This window comes from Chrysoperla carnea, chromosome 3 (genome assembly GCF_905475395.1).
Source record: "Chrysoperla carnea chromosome 3, inChrCarn1.1, whole genome shotgun sequence".
Lineage (NCBI taxonomy): Eukaryota > Metazoa > Arthropoda > Insecta > Neuroptera > Chrysopidae > Chrysoperla > Chrysoperla carnea.
The window spans coordinates 28,010,708-28,027,669 of NC_058339.1; the positions used below are offsets into that span (position 1 = coordinate 28,010,708).

The window sequence follows — 16,962 nt, forward strand, 5'->3', positions numbered from 1 at the left end:
ATTTTCATTTTTTTGTTTTTAAGTTTTTGTGTTAGTGTATGTGTAAAAAGTGCGGTTTATTTTTTATTTTTAAATAAATGGTTTGTGAAAATTTTTGGTGTTTTTTTTTGTTTTAAATTTTTTGTTGCATGTGATTTTCTTTTATGGATTTTTTGAAATTTTTTGAATGTTTTATATAAAGAATACTGAACCAAATTTTTCGAACTATAAAATAATTGAAAGCCTTTCGAATTTCTAGATCAATTTTGTATTATAAATAAGTGTTTCGACAATATAACTCTGTCATTATCAATTTTAAATTTTTCGAAGGTATATTTCTCGCCGCTAAACTAGTGGAGGTTTTATAAAATTACCAACGAGTGAGAAATCTCGAAGATTAGTTTATTCATGTTAATTGCAATCGAAAAATATACACATTAATTTAGGGAATTTAAATTTTTTGAAAATAAATTTTACTATTCTATTTTTAAACTTATTATTATACGAAATTGTAAAATTCCTATGGTTTTATCTTCAAAAATTTTCTATTGATAAGTATAATTTTTCATGAAATGAATTGATAAAATTAATTTTGCCATTTAAAACACTGATTTTGTTACTTTCTTATTAAGTAATTTTTTATCTGTGTTGCATAATTTTGTAATACTTTGTATCAAAACTTTGTTATTGAAACACATATTTTTAAGTTTTTTTATATGTGAAGTATGTATACTTTTGAGATACTTTGTATGCTTCATCAATTAATTATTGTTACTTAATTACCAAGATAATAGATGTACTACAATATACCTAGATCGTTGTCAGTAAATTAAATAAGAAAGTTTTACTTGCGTTACGTATGTATTAACGCATTGGTATCACCAAGAAAATAAAGCGTGTTGTTGAAGTTAATTTGACATATTATTATTATTTTTTTTTTTTTTGATTGCGTAGGTATATTTCCCTTCAATTCCTTACGTAACTTCTGGAAAATTATTAATGTAAACGTAGCATTTACGTCATTCATGTTATATACACGTCAACGTATATCTTTGTTTCTTTAATGCTCCATATTATTAAGTAGAACATTCTAAAATAACGATCGTTACCTAGAAATTTTCTTCTAAGGGGTGATCAGATAAGAGATATACATTTTTCATGTGGTATCAAAAAAAAAAAAGTATAAAAAATATCAATATGAACAAATTGAACAAATTAGGTTTAAATATTTTTATTATGATATAAAAACAAAACGGTATAAGATATCAATATTAATTTAATTTTAATCGTGAGTTTTTTTACATTCAAATATGACTGAGGTCAAGCAAATCCATTGTTTCGTGAAAAAATTTATGAAGCTTTGTTTTGGTTAAATGGCTTGGTGAATAATCAAAATTGCCGCTTTGGAATAAAGGGTACAGTTTGGTGTGGTTTTGTGGCATGAAAGCGTAAATGGATTATATTTTTTCAAAAGATACTAGCAGTGTTGTTACCAGTAAAAGTCGTTCATTCACATCAAATAAGTTTTTTAATAATAATATCATAATCCAATATTTACAATTAACAAGAAATCATATTGATATCCCATACCGTTTTGTTTTTATTTCAAACTAAAACATATAAACCCAATTTGATCACTCTATATTTGCGGGGTTAATTAATTGTTTATTTGTAATTTATGCTTGAGAGATTCGTTAAAATGACATATAAATGAACTTTATATTTATACAGTGTCCATCAGAATAAAAGGTTAATGAGAAACATGTGTCTGAAACTGTCTTGAATTTTTGCCAAATACATTGAATTTTCGGAAAATTCCTTCGGCTAAAATTTGTTGCTATTTTTATGAGAAATAGTGATGAGCCAGACCAAGACCAATTCCAAGACTGTATTTGATTGTTTTTGTTCAAGAATTTAATGTCGCGGGTTTAGCATTTTTGTTTTACTAATGGACCTTGGTCTTTCAAGTCTTGTTGGTCTTGCATATGTGTAAGAACATGATCAAAGTACAATACCAAGTATTTATTTTCCCTTATTTTCAATATTGGGAAAACCCTTTTTGTCAACCCGCAATTGGTGCCTAAAACAGTACTACGCTAACAAGCTTACACTGAGTTTCAGTAGGAATTGAATAAGTATACAGATATTAAGGAACCATAGCGCTGTACAGAACCATACCAAATTCTGTTCAAATGCATAAATGAATTGTCTAATTAAAAATAACTCACTGATTTAACGGTCTAGTGACTCTAGTGATTTCTTAGAACATTGCAGTTTTTTTTGGAATATTCAAAATTTGCTTTATATTTAATTAAATTGCGAAAGTTTTTGGAATATTCAAAATTTACTTTATATTTAATTAAATTGCGAAAGCAAGTTTTTTCTATTTTATCTTGAAAAGTTACTGTCTATACTCAGCAATGTCTTCGATTAACAGCTATTGAAGAGTAATATTCTTCTGTTTCATTGCTTCAATCAAATTTCTACGTAGCTTTTCGAAAATCAAATGATTTTTTATTGAAACTAACTTTAAAAAAGCCTCATTGAACTGGGTTTGTCTTGGCTGTATTTTGCGATACCACAAACAGGCAAATAAAAAATTTTTATACGAGCATATGTTTATAAAACACAACTATTCCTTCTGCAAAGTTCTTTAAAATCGAATATGATCGATGCGGTAAAAATAAAAAGTACATAGTATAGGACAACAATTTATAATCACGTTAGGTAAAAAATTACGGAATCCTTAAAATGTAATCCACATTACATATTACACAAATATCTATTTATTATGAAATCCTTATCACGGCCAAGGTTTAAACTGATATGCAGTCAAGGTAAATTTAATTATTTATTAAAAATTGGTTCAGTATATTTTTATATTATTTATATGTATGTGATATATAGAGGTTTGATAATTTTAATGCATTTTATTTTTAAATTGATAATAGATTTCTTTACAAGCTTTAAGTTTAATTTTTTGTCTTTCACATATATGATCGCATCATATCGAGTCACTTCTTTATTAGTTTTCGAGATACAATTTGAAGATAATTTACTAAGAGGGGAGAGTCGGCTATTGAACGGGCTACTAGAACATTGTTTCATATTATTATTAACAGTAGAAATAATTAATAATTTAAAAAAAAACTGAAAAACACGCTTTTGTAACTAACTGAACTAAAAAATTGAAAATAATTTCTAGTTAAAAGAAAAATAGAGTGATTAAGAAATGATTTTATCTCGCACCCCTCGGTTTTATAAAAATTATTTTCTATACTTTTTAGTTCAGTTAGTAACAAAAACGATTTTTTAAAACTATTATTTCTTTTCTACTTTTTAGTTCAGACAGCTAGTCTAGTCGACAAGTTGAAAATGGTGGAAAATAGAGATACTGCTCTTGGAAATATGTGCGATAGTAGATTGTTGGATTCGGAATAATATCTAGAAAAATTTGCCGAAAGCGGTTTTTAGCACATTAAAAGATTCTTAAAAGGGATAGTTCTACTGCCCTTGGTACTATTTTTTTTCGAAAATCTTGTTTATTTTTCTAATTTTCATTGTTCACACACTAGTACTTTTTCTTATTCCACTGTACCTGGGTGTAAAAAATGAAAATTGGGAAAATTAACAAGATTTTCGAAAAATAAAAGTGCCCAGGGCAGGTATAATATGAATACCTGAATATAAAATATCCAAATTTCAAATAGATAGAGTAAAGGCTATAATCGCAGTGCTTAAAATTCAACTTTAACCATTCTTATCTGGTTAACCGCTTTTCTTTATATTTTTTTTCTTCTAATAAATATTTAAGTGGATTCTTAAAAAATTATAAAGTTTCACGCCAAAAATTTGTACATAAGATCCTTAACTTAAAAATACATTACATTTGGTAGTACATCGCCCTAAAAAGCTTCACACGTATTTCGAAAATATTGAATAAAAAAGACTCGATTTCTTTGTTCACGAGCATATTTAAACTAATTAAAATGGGTCTGTTCACTTTTTGAAAATTATTTTCCGAACTAAGATTTTACAATGAAGTAGAAACACATTTTTCTTTTTCAACAAAAATTAATCAAGAGGCCATCTGACTTTGTGAAAAAGAGCGTATTTAAAAGTGGGATTTGTAGGGTCTGGAGTAAATTTTTTCACACAGTAATTTTTCTGTAAATTCGTAATTTCGTATTTTCATTAAGAATTGTTAATTGCAGAACATGATTTGAGAAGAAAACAAGACTGATTATAGTGATTGGCATCTAAATGTGCAGTAATAGTACTGTAAAGTCTGTACAAAGAGGTCAAATGACAGGAAAAGAAGAAATTTTATTTATGCATTGTATTTAAAATCGCAGTTTTGAGATTTCATAAAGTTGAAACGCTTTGAACTCGAAATATATATCAATGAACGATCAATTATCTTTAAAGAACGTATAATAGTCTTTATTTTTGGCAAGATTATTCAATTAGAATGATATCCTAAGAGTTCGATGTATAAGGAAAAGACCTTCGTACCCTTATTTCAGAAGTTACCTTCTCAATTCTTCTAAATATTGTTTTTAATCACAGATCAGTTGCTAACTCTTCATCATATTTAAAATTATTTCTGAAATAGTTGGGGTTACAGCTAAGCTGTAGCTTGGCATTACATAGTCGGTATGGTGCTGAAGTCGTGTGAGTGCGACCCCTGCAGTCCACACGACTCTTCCCAGAGAGGGAACATACAATAAAAAAGGTCTTGTTAGCCTTCATAGATTATTCTTCGAACATGTACTGCAGCTTATGCTGGAACGATCATTATTTCCATGGATAAATGATGTGTTTTATCCACATTTTAGATGCTGATGATTCAGTTTTTTTTACCATTAAAAAAGGCTCAACTAATACTTCTTAAAACTCTTTCAGTTCTTAAATACGCGATTACACGTCGAATAAGACCAGTCACGTGTTAATGTCATAACTGGTAAGATAATCGAGGCGAAAGAATCCGAACGAACATACGCACATACGTTCACACACACTCACAAACTTCACATTGAAAAGGTTTGATTCGGGTATTAAGGCCATTGAAACCGCAGAAATATGTAAAATAGGAGATTTTCTAAATCGGTCCCTCTGGGAAGTTAATAATATGCGAAAATTTTGTAAATGAAAGATTAGTGGAAATTTTACTCTCTGTGCTAATTGCGTCGGATAATTACAAAAACATTTTGATGAACAGTCTCATTTTTATTTTATGCATGCACTTGAATGTTGCAACCTTGCAATTAATTATAATCACGATTTTCAGTTTTTTTTTTTTAAATTAATTGAATAAATTTTCACAAAATAAAAATTTAGATAAAATCGTATAAACAAAATTATCAATTTTTCCGCATCGATATTATAATATTGATACTTAATTAACAATAGTTTCCATTTGTTCTCAACTAGATTAATCAATTTAAACTACATTCTATCATTTGGTAATAGTTTAAATCGGTAAAAAAAAGAACTAATACAAAACATGGAATTAAAAATTAAAAAACGCGGAAAATAAAAATTTAAACAGTGAAACAAGGAAAAATTACGAAGTGTTCGAAATTTGTGTTTTTAACGAAGTGTGTTATAAGTGTTTTTGATTCGGCATAATGGTTGCTCGCAATTATACCGAATCAAATTATGCAAGATTATTACAACAAGGTGCTGAAAGCGGCGATGAAATGGGTGTAGGTGGTGATTTTATAACGTTAACAACGCCACATAAACAAATATCACCAATGGCACCACAATTGTATGTTCCTAGTGGTGTACAGTATTATGACTTAAATAGTATGACAGAGTAAGTATCCTTTTTGTTTTCATCATGTGTTGGTTATTTGTATTTAAGGTAGTACCAGCATGAAATCACTTTTCGACAGATTTGGCCGAATTTTTTTTCTCGGGTTTATAATAGCTTTATTTATGAATTCCTAAAATTTCATAATTTTTGACCGTTTAGATCGCGAGATATTTAAAGACAAAGTTCGCGATTTTGAGGGTCATGTCCCACTTAAAGCATGTAAAATGTCCGGTCTCTCTCCTATTTTTTATGATATTATTATATATGGAAGAAAAAGTAGAAAAAAATGTTTATACAATACAATTCTAAAAAAAAAATTTAGAAATTAATTTTCACTTTCGAGATAATTTTGACGTAAATTGACCGAAATTGGGACGTTGGCATAATTATTTCCCATTTTAAACGGTCAAAATTTCTGAAACTTTGGGAATTAATAGTAAGCATTATTAAATTCTTAAATTTAATTTTTCGTTAAATTCTGTCGAAAAAAAAATTGTACCATTGCTTTAACATAGAAACTGCAAATACCATGCTGGAACATCCTTAAGTAGTTTTATGATAAAAACATTGAGATGCTTGTTTAACAAGTTAGTTATTTATTATAAGTTGATTTTCGTTAACTTCTGAAACGAATAATTTCACCTAATAGTAGGTTTTTATCAAATTTGTTATACTCATATTCGTTGTGTGCGTAGTCATGGCAGGGACAAAAAACGACGCCAGCGCTTTCAGTGGATGATTTTGGCGCTGAAGGGGGCTGTTATGACTAATTTGCAATTATTTACATGTAAATGCCAAATTAAAATTATTGGATAATAGCAATTAATTAAACTTGTTGCATTAAAAAATGTGAAAAATAAGAGATCAAATAGCACAGATATTATTTTTTAAATGTAAATTATCTTAATTACTTATTTAAATTTGTTAAAAAATAACATTAGATTTTCAATGTAAGCCATAAATGAAATCCATACAATTATATTATTAAAAGTGTGTATCGTTACCATGGAAACACTTCCAATGGTCAATTGGCATGGGACAGAAAGTCGGTACATAACGGTGCTGATGCATGCTTGTCAACTTGACAATTCTCTAAACAACAGTAGCAGATACGCAGAACAGGTTTAGTCGCTCGGATGATAGAGAACACGAGACATTGTCTGTCTCACTTTGCCGAAACAGCTTTCGCTAACAGAAATGACCATACAGGAGTTTAACATATTTGGGTTTTATACCCTTCTAGCTGTTCCCTTCGCTATGGCACATTATGGTTGCAAGAAAATTTCATAAACCCCCGATTAAAGAGTCCACAACTTTTAAACGGCTGAAATGATTTTCATGTAACTTACAGTTTTGTTGTATTCATGCCTTTTTATTTGATATACCAATTGAGTTTATTTGAAAATATTCTATTGTTTAACCCACATTCATTCTCCATATCTCTTTGGTTCGAGAGCTACAGTTTTGTAATGTATACGCCGTGCCTTTTATTTGATACCCCACTTGGGTATATTTGAAAATTTTCGCTTCTTCATCCCCAATTCCACCCCGTATTCATTAGCGTCGCGAGTTGAAAATAAATACAAATAATCTTTGAAGTATACAGGGTGAGTAGTTTTAATCTATAACGGCAAATAGCTCGTTTTGTAGTTAACCAATCAAAACATAAATTAAACGATAGATGTACAGTTTCACTTTAAATTAGAAAATTGATCCAATTTTTTTGTGTTCTCTGTTATTTTTTTTGTTTTCTCGTGACGGTCCAAATTAGGGTGAAACTTAAGTTTTCATTTTCTCATTGATGGGTACCTAGATATTTGTGTTTAGCTTCAAATAGTGATTATAGATTTTAATTTTATATCAAACTGTTCGAAATACATATACAGGGTAAATCAGAATAACTGGTACATCACGTGATCACGTGAGGCGGAGTTTACATACATAAGGGTTTACCCTTATACAAATATTTTTTAAATAGTAGGAGATTTTTGAATAATTCAAAATTGTAATTGACCGTTTAGATAAATTTTAACCTTTATTGGTTCGTTTTAACATGAAATATTTATTGCTTTATTGCTTTACAAGTAAATGAGAGAAATAATATATTTGAAAAATATAGTTTTATGTTCCCGGAGCCAGGCATATGATAAATGAAATTACTTCAAACAGGTAGTGTTGTAAATGTGTTTTTTTGTTGGACATAAGAAAATGTTATTTTCTTTTAATCGCTTTTCATTAAATATTAATTTTTGAGGAAAAAAAAACACTTTGCCGGAAAAAATATTTTCAGTCATTATACTTGTTGGGATTCTTCAAATACAAAAAAGTTATTATTACAGACAATTAAGTGCTTCACGGTTGAATTTTTTTGTATCGTTTAATAAAAATATATAAATTAAAATAGTAAGTTGAAAAAGTTTGTTGTGACTGTTAGACGTCGGATATCTAAGAGCTTGTATGTCCCTATATTTTCTTCATCATTTCCGATATAAATGCAAGCGTGTAATATGTCTGATTGCCTGTTTGGATAAAAGTAGTGAGCTTTTTTAAAACGCATACATTATTTCAATGTTCCATGAAATCAATAGACCTGAAAGTATTATTATTTTTGTTGCTCTTAAAATTATACTTAAAATAAAAATTATACAAGATGAAATACCTTGATTTACAAAAAAGTACGAGTCTAGTTTTTTTCTTCCACTTTTAATGTTTTGATTCAAAAACTTTTGAAACAAGTATTATTATTTTGATATTTTTGCAAAAATCTACTGTGAGGTAAACTTTCAAACGTAATAACTTTTCCAGGCAAAAATCAAAAATTTTCTCATATCAGAAGTAGTCAACTAGACATAAAGAACATATACATGCAGTCTCAAAGATTAGGTGATCCCGAATATTTATAAGCCATGGCTCCAGGACTAATTGTTATTATTTTTTATTAAAAATCTCCTACTATTGGATATATGTACATCCAATGAAAATAGTAAATTCAATACTGGTAATTCAATATGGTACTTGATGTACCATATATGCTGGTTTACCCTGTATATGTAAAGTATGGTTATCATTATAAAGTATAATATTAGACAGTTACATACAAACATACAAACATATCTTAATGTCACAAAAAATGCTCTTTTTACATATAATATTATATGTAATCTGATGCATTTTTTGGGCAATTGAGTATACAGGTGAAGCTAATATAATATAAGCGTGTTAAAAAAGTAGAAATGAATAAAAGTGATTCGACTTTTCGCTTGCGTCACTTATTATATAAGTCTGACACCATGAATAACAACTTGACGCAATGAAAATTTAATATACTGAAACTTATAATATTAACGTCGTCAGATTGTTATCAGTATTCTAGTTTATTTGAAATATATTTATTAAATTTTGTTGTAATCAATTTTTACATTAAAATAATTTCAGTATGATGATAAAATTTTTAAATTCACATACGCTCGGTCCGGTCACAGTAATGAGTTAATATACACGTGTTTCATATAAAAATATAATACCTACGTATGTAGTGTGTACCTACTAATATATGTTATACGTGTGTAGAGTGGGATACTCTAACACAAGTTACAATCATTTTATACAACAACTAGTCTAGTCGACAAGTTCAAATTCATGAAATATAGAAACAGTGGTCGGAAAATTACGTGTAATTGCTGGTTGGATTCGGAATGATGTCTAGAAAAATGTGCTAGAAGTAATAAAAAATTCGAAAAGTTATAAAATGTTTCAAACAAAAGTTGTTTATTTTTCTAAAAGAAACCTTTTTTACATCTAAAATTTCTATCTCCCAATGATTTATGTTCTATAACAAGTCCCAATTGACTTATGTTGCTCATTTACGAACTCGACTTCATTTTTTACTTCTTGAGCACACTATAAAAATTTCAGGTTTATATCTTTTTCGTTTTTGAGTTATCGTGTCGACAGACGGGCGGACAACCAAAAAAGGACTAATTAGGTGATTTTATGAACACCAATGCCAAAAATTTGTTCGTAGCATTAATATATTTGAGCTTTACAAACTTGGAACTAAACTTACTATACCTTGATGTATATCATATAATAAATTCAACTAACAACATAAAGTATATTAAATTTTTTCGAACATATCTAACTTTGTAAGTTCATGATTTAAATGAAATGTATTACTAAATGCTATGATTCGAGTGTATTTTTTCAATTCTCTTTAATTAAGATTACTAGACAAGATATTTGTCAATATTTAGTTTACGCTGTATGTATCATATTAAATTCGTCAATTATAATCGAGAGTCTTTAATGTAAATAAATATCGTATACATGATTAAAAGTAAACAACACAATGACACACTTTGTATCATTGTCTCCCAGTCTATGTGTATTGCCGTGTAATTTTTATGTTATACTTATAAAAATTACATCTTGTGCAGTATTTTTTATGATATTTAATAATGTTGAGTTAGTTTTACCCACGTATTGCATTTTTAATATTTACGATAGAAATTAATTATAAACGCCCTGAAAATCGAAATAATAAATTTAATTTTGGTTGCGCTTGGTGTGTACGACAATTTAACAGTTGGTACAACCAAAAGGAACTTCCTTACTGGAATCGTTTAGATTCACAATTGGGTCAATTTTTTTAAAAACTTATTTTTGAGCAAAAGAGGAGAACAAGGCACGTAAAGGCTGCAGTATGGCAGTTTGGGCCACAGCAATGCGTGATCGGATAGCTAGTATATTATATTAATACAATAGCAATATATTCATAATTGTTCACTAAATCAGAAAGTTATTGTTCAGGCTTTTAAAGTTCATACTCGTAGATGATTCTTTTCTTAAATCATAACTTTAGTTAGTTAATCACTATGAATTTCAAAATTGTTTTAGAAGTTAAATTTTATTTTTTCGTGATTAAGAGAAGTATTATGTTTTTTGGTGTTTTGATTGATTTGAACATAATTGTTTAGTGATGATAGTGATGATAAAACAATAATTGTGGATTTCTTTTAAACAACTACAATCAATTTTTGTAATTTTCATTTCATTATTAATTTTAATTTTCTTAAATTATTTTATTGCTTCAAGAAACGTAAAATTCGAAATTGAAAAAAATTAATTTATTGAATTCTACCATGAAATATTTCGATTAAAAGGAAAATTGATATTAGTCCAATGTATTGCCCTATCCAAGTACTATGTGATAGGGGGTAGGGTAAAGAATAGAAGTGAATGATTTGCAAAATAAAAAAAAAAAAAAAAAACAAGTGAATGAAGTTAGGGTCACATTTTTTGCCGATAGTTTGTCAACTAGTATGACATCTGTGGAGAGATTTTTTATTTGAATTTTTTCTAAGTATCAGTATTTCAATGTTTTAAGCTATAATTTGAATGTTAAGGTAGTACAAGCGCCAAGGCAATTTTATACTTAGGGTTGAAATTATTTGTATCTTATTTTCAACTTTGATGTTTTTTTCGTCATTATCAGTAGTTTGCGTCACAAATTTACAAATATATCACTTAGTGTTCATTGGACAGTATTTATTGTGATAAACAAATTTGTTTATTAGAAAGATAACATGATATCCGCCCGCTTCGCTGGAGTAAAGACCACCGCGTTATATTAATTGTTTTACATAGGTAAAAGTATATATACAGTTTCTAAGAAAGTGCCTACTATATTTTAGTTTTTTGAACTATTTTTTTATTTCTATTATTACATAAAATAATTAAAAGTAAATAGCTGTGTTAAACCGGATGTGACATTTTTATGTATATCTATGCTATTATTTTGTCATAATCTACATATTTTTAACCGCTAATAAATTTTCATGAAAAAAATATGCATTAGAATGATTTTTTAAAAACGTATATATTGAATAAAAGTCAAAAACAAATAAGCATAGATAGGGTTTTCTAAAGTCTAAAAACGTATTTGTATATTATACCTAACACATAAAAATTATAATAACAAAGATTCTTTAGGTGCTTTTCTCTTGTTTACATCCCAGTGTATCGTAATTTTAACGAGTAGTTAAAATTACTCCTTGTATATAGGTTGTTTCTTAAGCAAGTTCAAAAAATTAAAAAGCGTATTCGTGAGCCAAATTAAAATTAATGAAAAAAGTTTATAGGAACAGATTTACACAAACGCTTTGTTTCCAAGACCTTACAACCAACCCCATCATTTTTAATAACTTGGAAAAACTATTCTTTACGATTCATTTTTGTAACCATTACAACGTTAAGGATGAATGAGCATGACAACAATGTTTGATTTAAAGGCTCAAAATTTGTTTGTAGGTAGTCTTTTACTCAAAGAATATGTGGTTAAAATTTCAGCTTAGGTAACCGTGCAAATTTTTAAGAAAAAAGTCATTAATAATCGATATAAAATACATTGGCTCTTATGGAGGAATCTCAAAAAACGACATATTTTCTAAGTTTTTGATAATTTTCATTTGGAATGAATGAAAACAAATTTAAAAAAAAACTTTTTAATAGAAAGTAAACATATTAGCAATGAATTAGAAAAGAAAAAAAGTAAGTGTCACCGTCCATATAAGGGATGTAAGAGCAGGGTAGATTAAGGGTTGAAATTATTTTTATCTTATTTTCAACTTTAATTATGAATTTTGTTATAACTTCATGAATGTAGACGAAAAATAAGAATAAAATTTTTCGATATGTGTCTTGGTTTTCGAAATATCGAAAGCTAAATAATTAAACAAAATTTTCAATTTTCGATATTTTGAAAATTAAGCCAGATATCGAAAAATTTTATTCTTACTTTTCGTCTTATATCGTCAAGTAATAATATAAATTTATCATCAAAATTGAAAATATCTATTTTTAAATTTGTGCCCCCACTACCATGCTCATACATCCTTAAGATTAACCGTTACAAATGATTCATTTAGTTATATGCAAAGATTGAAAAAATAAAACGTACATCATAGTTATTTAACAATGCTACATTTATGTAGTATACACAAACGGTCTTGCACGTGTCGTATAAATTTTCTTTATCAATAAATTTTCGTAAATGAAATATTTTGAAAATATTTTATTGATTGGTTTTTATTATTCAATTGTATTATCTCAGAGGTGGCTTTAAATAAGCGTGTGAATCTTAATAATTTTTATATTTTCAATGAAATAATGTTTTGTATAGAAAAGTTTTTTTGAAAATTTTAGATATTAACTGTCTAGTAGGTAAATGCCTGGAAATTTAATAATTGTCGGGAGGTTTTCTCCAGAAAGTTTTTCAAATAACATATTAAGTTTAATCAACTAATTACCAATAGTTATTGAAATAAATACCATACTCGAAATAAAATTGTTTATAAACAAATTTAAAAAATATATTTATAAAAACATACAAAAGACTTATATTTCACTAAATATCGATATTTCGATTGCATCGCAACCATCGTCAGTAGCGTAAATTTATTCATATACAACACATTACAAAGTTAAGAGAAAATATGTAAAAAATTACTAACAAATTACAGTAACACTCAAAATAAAACACAAAAATTGTCAAAGACCACCTAACTTTTTGTAACATTTTCAACAAATTATTGTAATTTGTTGGTAATATTTTACATATTTACTTTTTACTTTATACAAAATGTTTTTAATGTGTTTTATGAGTAAATTTAGCTGCTGACGATGGTTGATTTGCAATCGAAATATCAATATTTAGAGAAATATAAATCTGTTGTATGTTTTTGTAAATATTTATTAAATAAAACTTCTTTATGTACAATTTTATTTCAAGTACCGTGGTATTTATTTCAGTAACTATTATATCTCAACTCGAAGTCAACAAAAATTAATCTTTATAATATCAATTGTTAGATGTTACCTTGAAATTCGCCTGGATGGTCCTCTCCAATGTATAAATAGCCTTACTTTTAAGGACGTTCCAAAAAAATCACGTTTTCTAAGGTTCATCTTTAAATCGTATATATGTGTTCGCATTAACGCCCTTTATAAGCAGGAAAATTTTTTAATATCCTTCTGTTTAAAGGTACGTTTTATTATGTAACAAGATCAATTTAAAAATATGACTGAAAATTGTGCAAAAGTATTCTCATTTTGGCGAAAAAAATAAAATGTAGAAGTTTTTTTAACCGCAAAATGATTTAATAAAAAAGATCTACCTCTGTAATTTCAATTTTCATTCCAAGTACAATAAACTAAATTTAAAACACACGTTCTAAATATAGCATAATTGCAACAATTGCATCACGATAATATTATTTTGGATTATAATCGCTTATATTGGTAGTGAGGTATTGTATTTTTATATACAAATTTTTTTTTTTTTTTAAATTTTTTCTGATAAGAAAATCTCGTGGTTCTAAATTTATTCTTTCATATACTATTAAAAATTTTCAATTATATATATATATGTATATATTGATAAGTGATGATATCTGTTTCTTTAATATGTCTCGATTTTTCCAACCGATTTTTCTAGTTTTTGCTGCTTAAAAATATGATTAGCTGTAAACAGATTTTGCATAAATTTTGTATACGCAGTTTAGTTTCGTTGTGTCAGCACTTTTCGATATATAAAGTACTCAATTTTGTCTTATCACTATTATTAAGTAATACAAAAAAAACTTTATCCGTATGTTAAAGATATAGTTTATAAAAACATTCAATCGAAAAGTTCATGAATCAGAACTGAACTTTTAGTGTTATGGTAATTTGGAAAATTTTTTAAATTCGTATATGATTAATTAATTGTGAATAAATTTTAATAAAAAATCGTTAAAGTTTGTTTTTGTTTACTGGTCTTATTGTAGAAGAAAAGTAAGTTTTTGTGTTCGGATGGTTGAGAAAGTGGTCCTAAATAAAAGAGGCCCTATGTCATTGAAAATATATACTTTTTTTAATTTGTGTCACCACTACCGTGCTTATACATCCTTAATTAGGCGGGCACAATGGTTTTTTTTTCTTTCAATAATTTATTAGGACTTTAATTTAAATAATTTTTTTTTTTTTAATTTCTACCGAATAGTTTTGGAGAAATGGATGTAAACATATTATCTATCTACCGTTTTCCCATATTCCCATATCAGTCATCTAATTATTTAAATAATCGGGCAACTCCCCCATCCCTAAAATTTTCAAAATTGATTTAGATTTAGCCCAACTTCATATAAAAAAAATCAAGCCTTTTATCCACACATTAAGAGGAATTGGATTATATATTTTATTAAAATAAATTGTTTTGTATAATTTACAGGAGTTCATGTTCCGCATCAATGTACCTGGGAAACAGTGCCACTTCAAGTACTACTATGGAAATTCACCAAGTCGATAGCAGTACATTACATCACCAGTCAAGAAAGAGGAAAGCCTCTTATCAGTAAGTTATTTTATTTTAAGTTAAGCGACAGTCTTTAGTGATTAATTTAAGAAGAAAAATTGCACATCCACTTTTTAATGCTTTCGATAGTGGTACATTTCCTGCCATTTGTTTCGATGTATTGTATTCTCAACAACTTTGTTGAAAGAAGTACAAAATGGCCAGTAAAAAGTCGACGAAATAGGAATATTGAAACATGGAAATGGAAAAAATCCTTTTCGCATAAATTACGATTAAAACCTCATTTTTCTATGTTACTGAACTTATTTTTATGAATCCTCCAAATGGTATAATAAATAAAGGAATAAAATTTCGTTTCATCATGGACTCATAGTCTATAAAATATTACCTACAATAATATAGACACACTATGTAACAACAATTAATTAATAAAAAATTTATAAACTATATATTAAATAACTATGTAATTATGGCAAATTTTTTTATAATTTTATAATATCGTTGGAATTACAAGAAATATTACTTTGTAGTGTTGATCGTTGATAAAATTTCCACGTATTAAAAATACATTTGATTGCAGTTAATTTGATTTCCTACACGGGAAATTTTTGACATAAGGTATAGGTTTCTTCGCTTTTTAAGAAACCCGAAGAACTAGGTCCAATCTGAATCAAAACATGATGTTCCCTTCAAAGTCTGCAACTTTTATTTTTTGATTGATTAGCTACAAAACGATCTAATATCCATTATAGATTAAAATGATTCACCCTGTATATTTAGCAAAAACTAAACAAAAGTTTATGTAAACGTCAAATTAATTCATTTTCGAGATAAGGGGCTTAAAGATTTCAATTAAGGTTTTAAAATTTAAAATGAGTGTTGCTGCAGCATCCACGATCCTATTCCTACACTCTTCTTGTGTGCCAATTATTATTGGAACAAGTCACAGTCACACAACACACACATGAAAAATCTCACGAAAAATAAATCGAGAGGGCGCTTTTTAACCGACTTCAAATCAAAAAAAGGAAGTTCTCAATTCAAATGTATTTTTTTTTTTTTTACGGACTGGATGAACCGATTTTGATGATTCTTTATCTGTTTGAAAGCTGGAGCTTCCCGTGTGGTCCCATTTCATTTTGGTCTAGTTCTGACAACGGCATCCATGAGAAAACCATAAAAGTCTTAAATTTGCATTCATTATGCACGACAAGAGAACGAATAACTCAATATCACGTCAACCGATTTCGATGATTCTTTTTTAGTGAAAAATTAGTTAATGTACTTCAGATTCACTAAAAATCACAAAATAAAAAAACTTTTAACAAAAAGAAAACCGACTTCAAAAGAAAATCTTTTCCAAAACAAATTAATATGCACTAAAAAGTAAAAAAATAACGATAATATAATGCAGTTACAATTATTGTTATTTTTGGAGTCGGTGTCAGCCAAGCTAATGTAGCAAACTTTTCTTTCCTTGACTGGAGTTGTTTCCTTGGCTGACACCGACTCCAAAAATAACAATAATTTTAACTGCATTATATTATCGTTATTTTTTTATTTTTAGCATATTAATTTGTTTTGGAAAATATTTTCTTATGAAGTCGGTTTTCTTTTTGTTAAAAGTTTTTTTTATTATAGACAAGACAGAAACTGCACTATAAAATGTATTTTAAAAGACTAAAAACAAATTATTACAAAATGGAATGTTGCATTTCTTTATCAGCATACAAAATAACTATAATTATTAGTAACTACATAAACGTGTAGGTCAAATGAACATAGAATAATTACCTAATATTTTTATCTA

At 27.6% G+C, this 16,962-nt stretch overlaps 1 protein-coding gene across 2 annotated transcripts in view; it reads left to right on the forward strand.

The window, feature by feature from the left end:
* Positions 1-5,466: 5,466 nt before the first annotated feature.
* LOC123296520 (protein cycle) overlaps positions 5,467-16,962 on the forward strand; it is a 46,394-nt gene continuing 34,898 nt past the window's right edge. Inside the window, exons 1-2 of one of the 2 annotated variants that reach the window (XM_044878022.1) lie at positions 5,467-5,800; positions 15,069-15,191. In XM_044878022.1, the coding sequence (XP_044733957.1) occupies positions 5,610-5,800; positions 15,069-15,191 (314 nt within the window). In that variant the 5' untranslated portion in view covers positions 5,467-5,609. The remainder of the gene's footprint in view (positions 5,801-15,068; positions 15,192-16,962) is intronic. The other variant, XM_044878021.1, reaches the window with a different exon arrangement.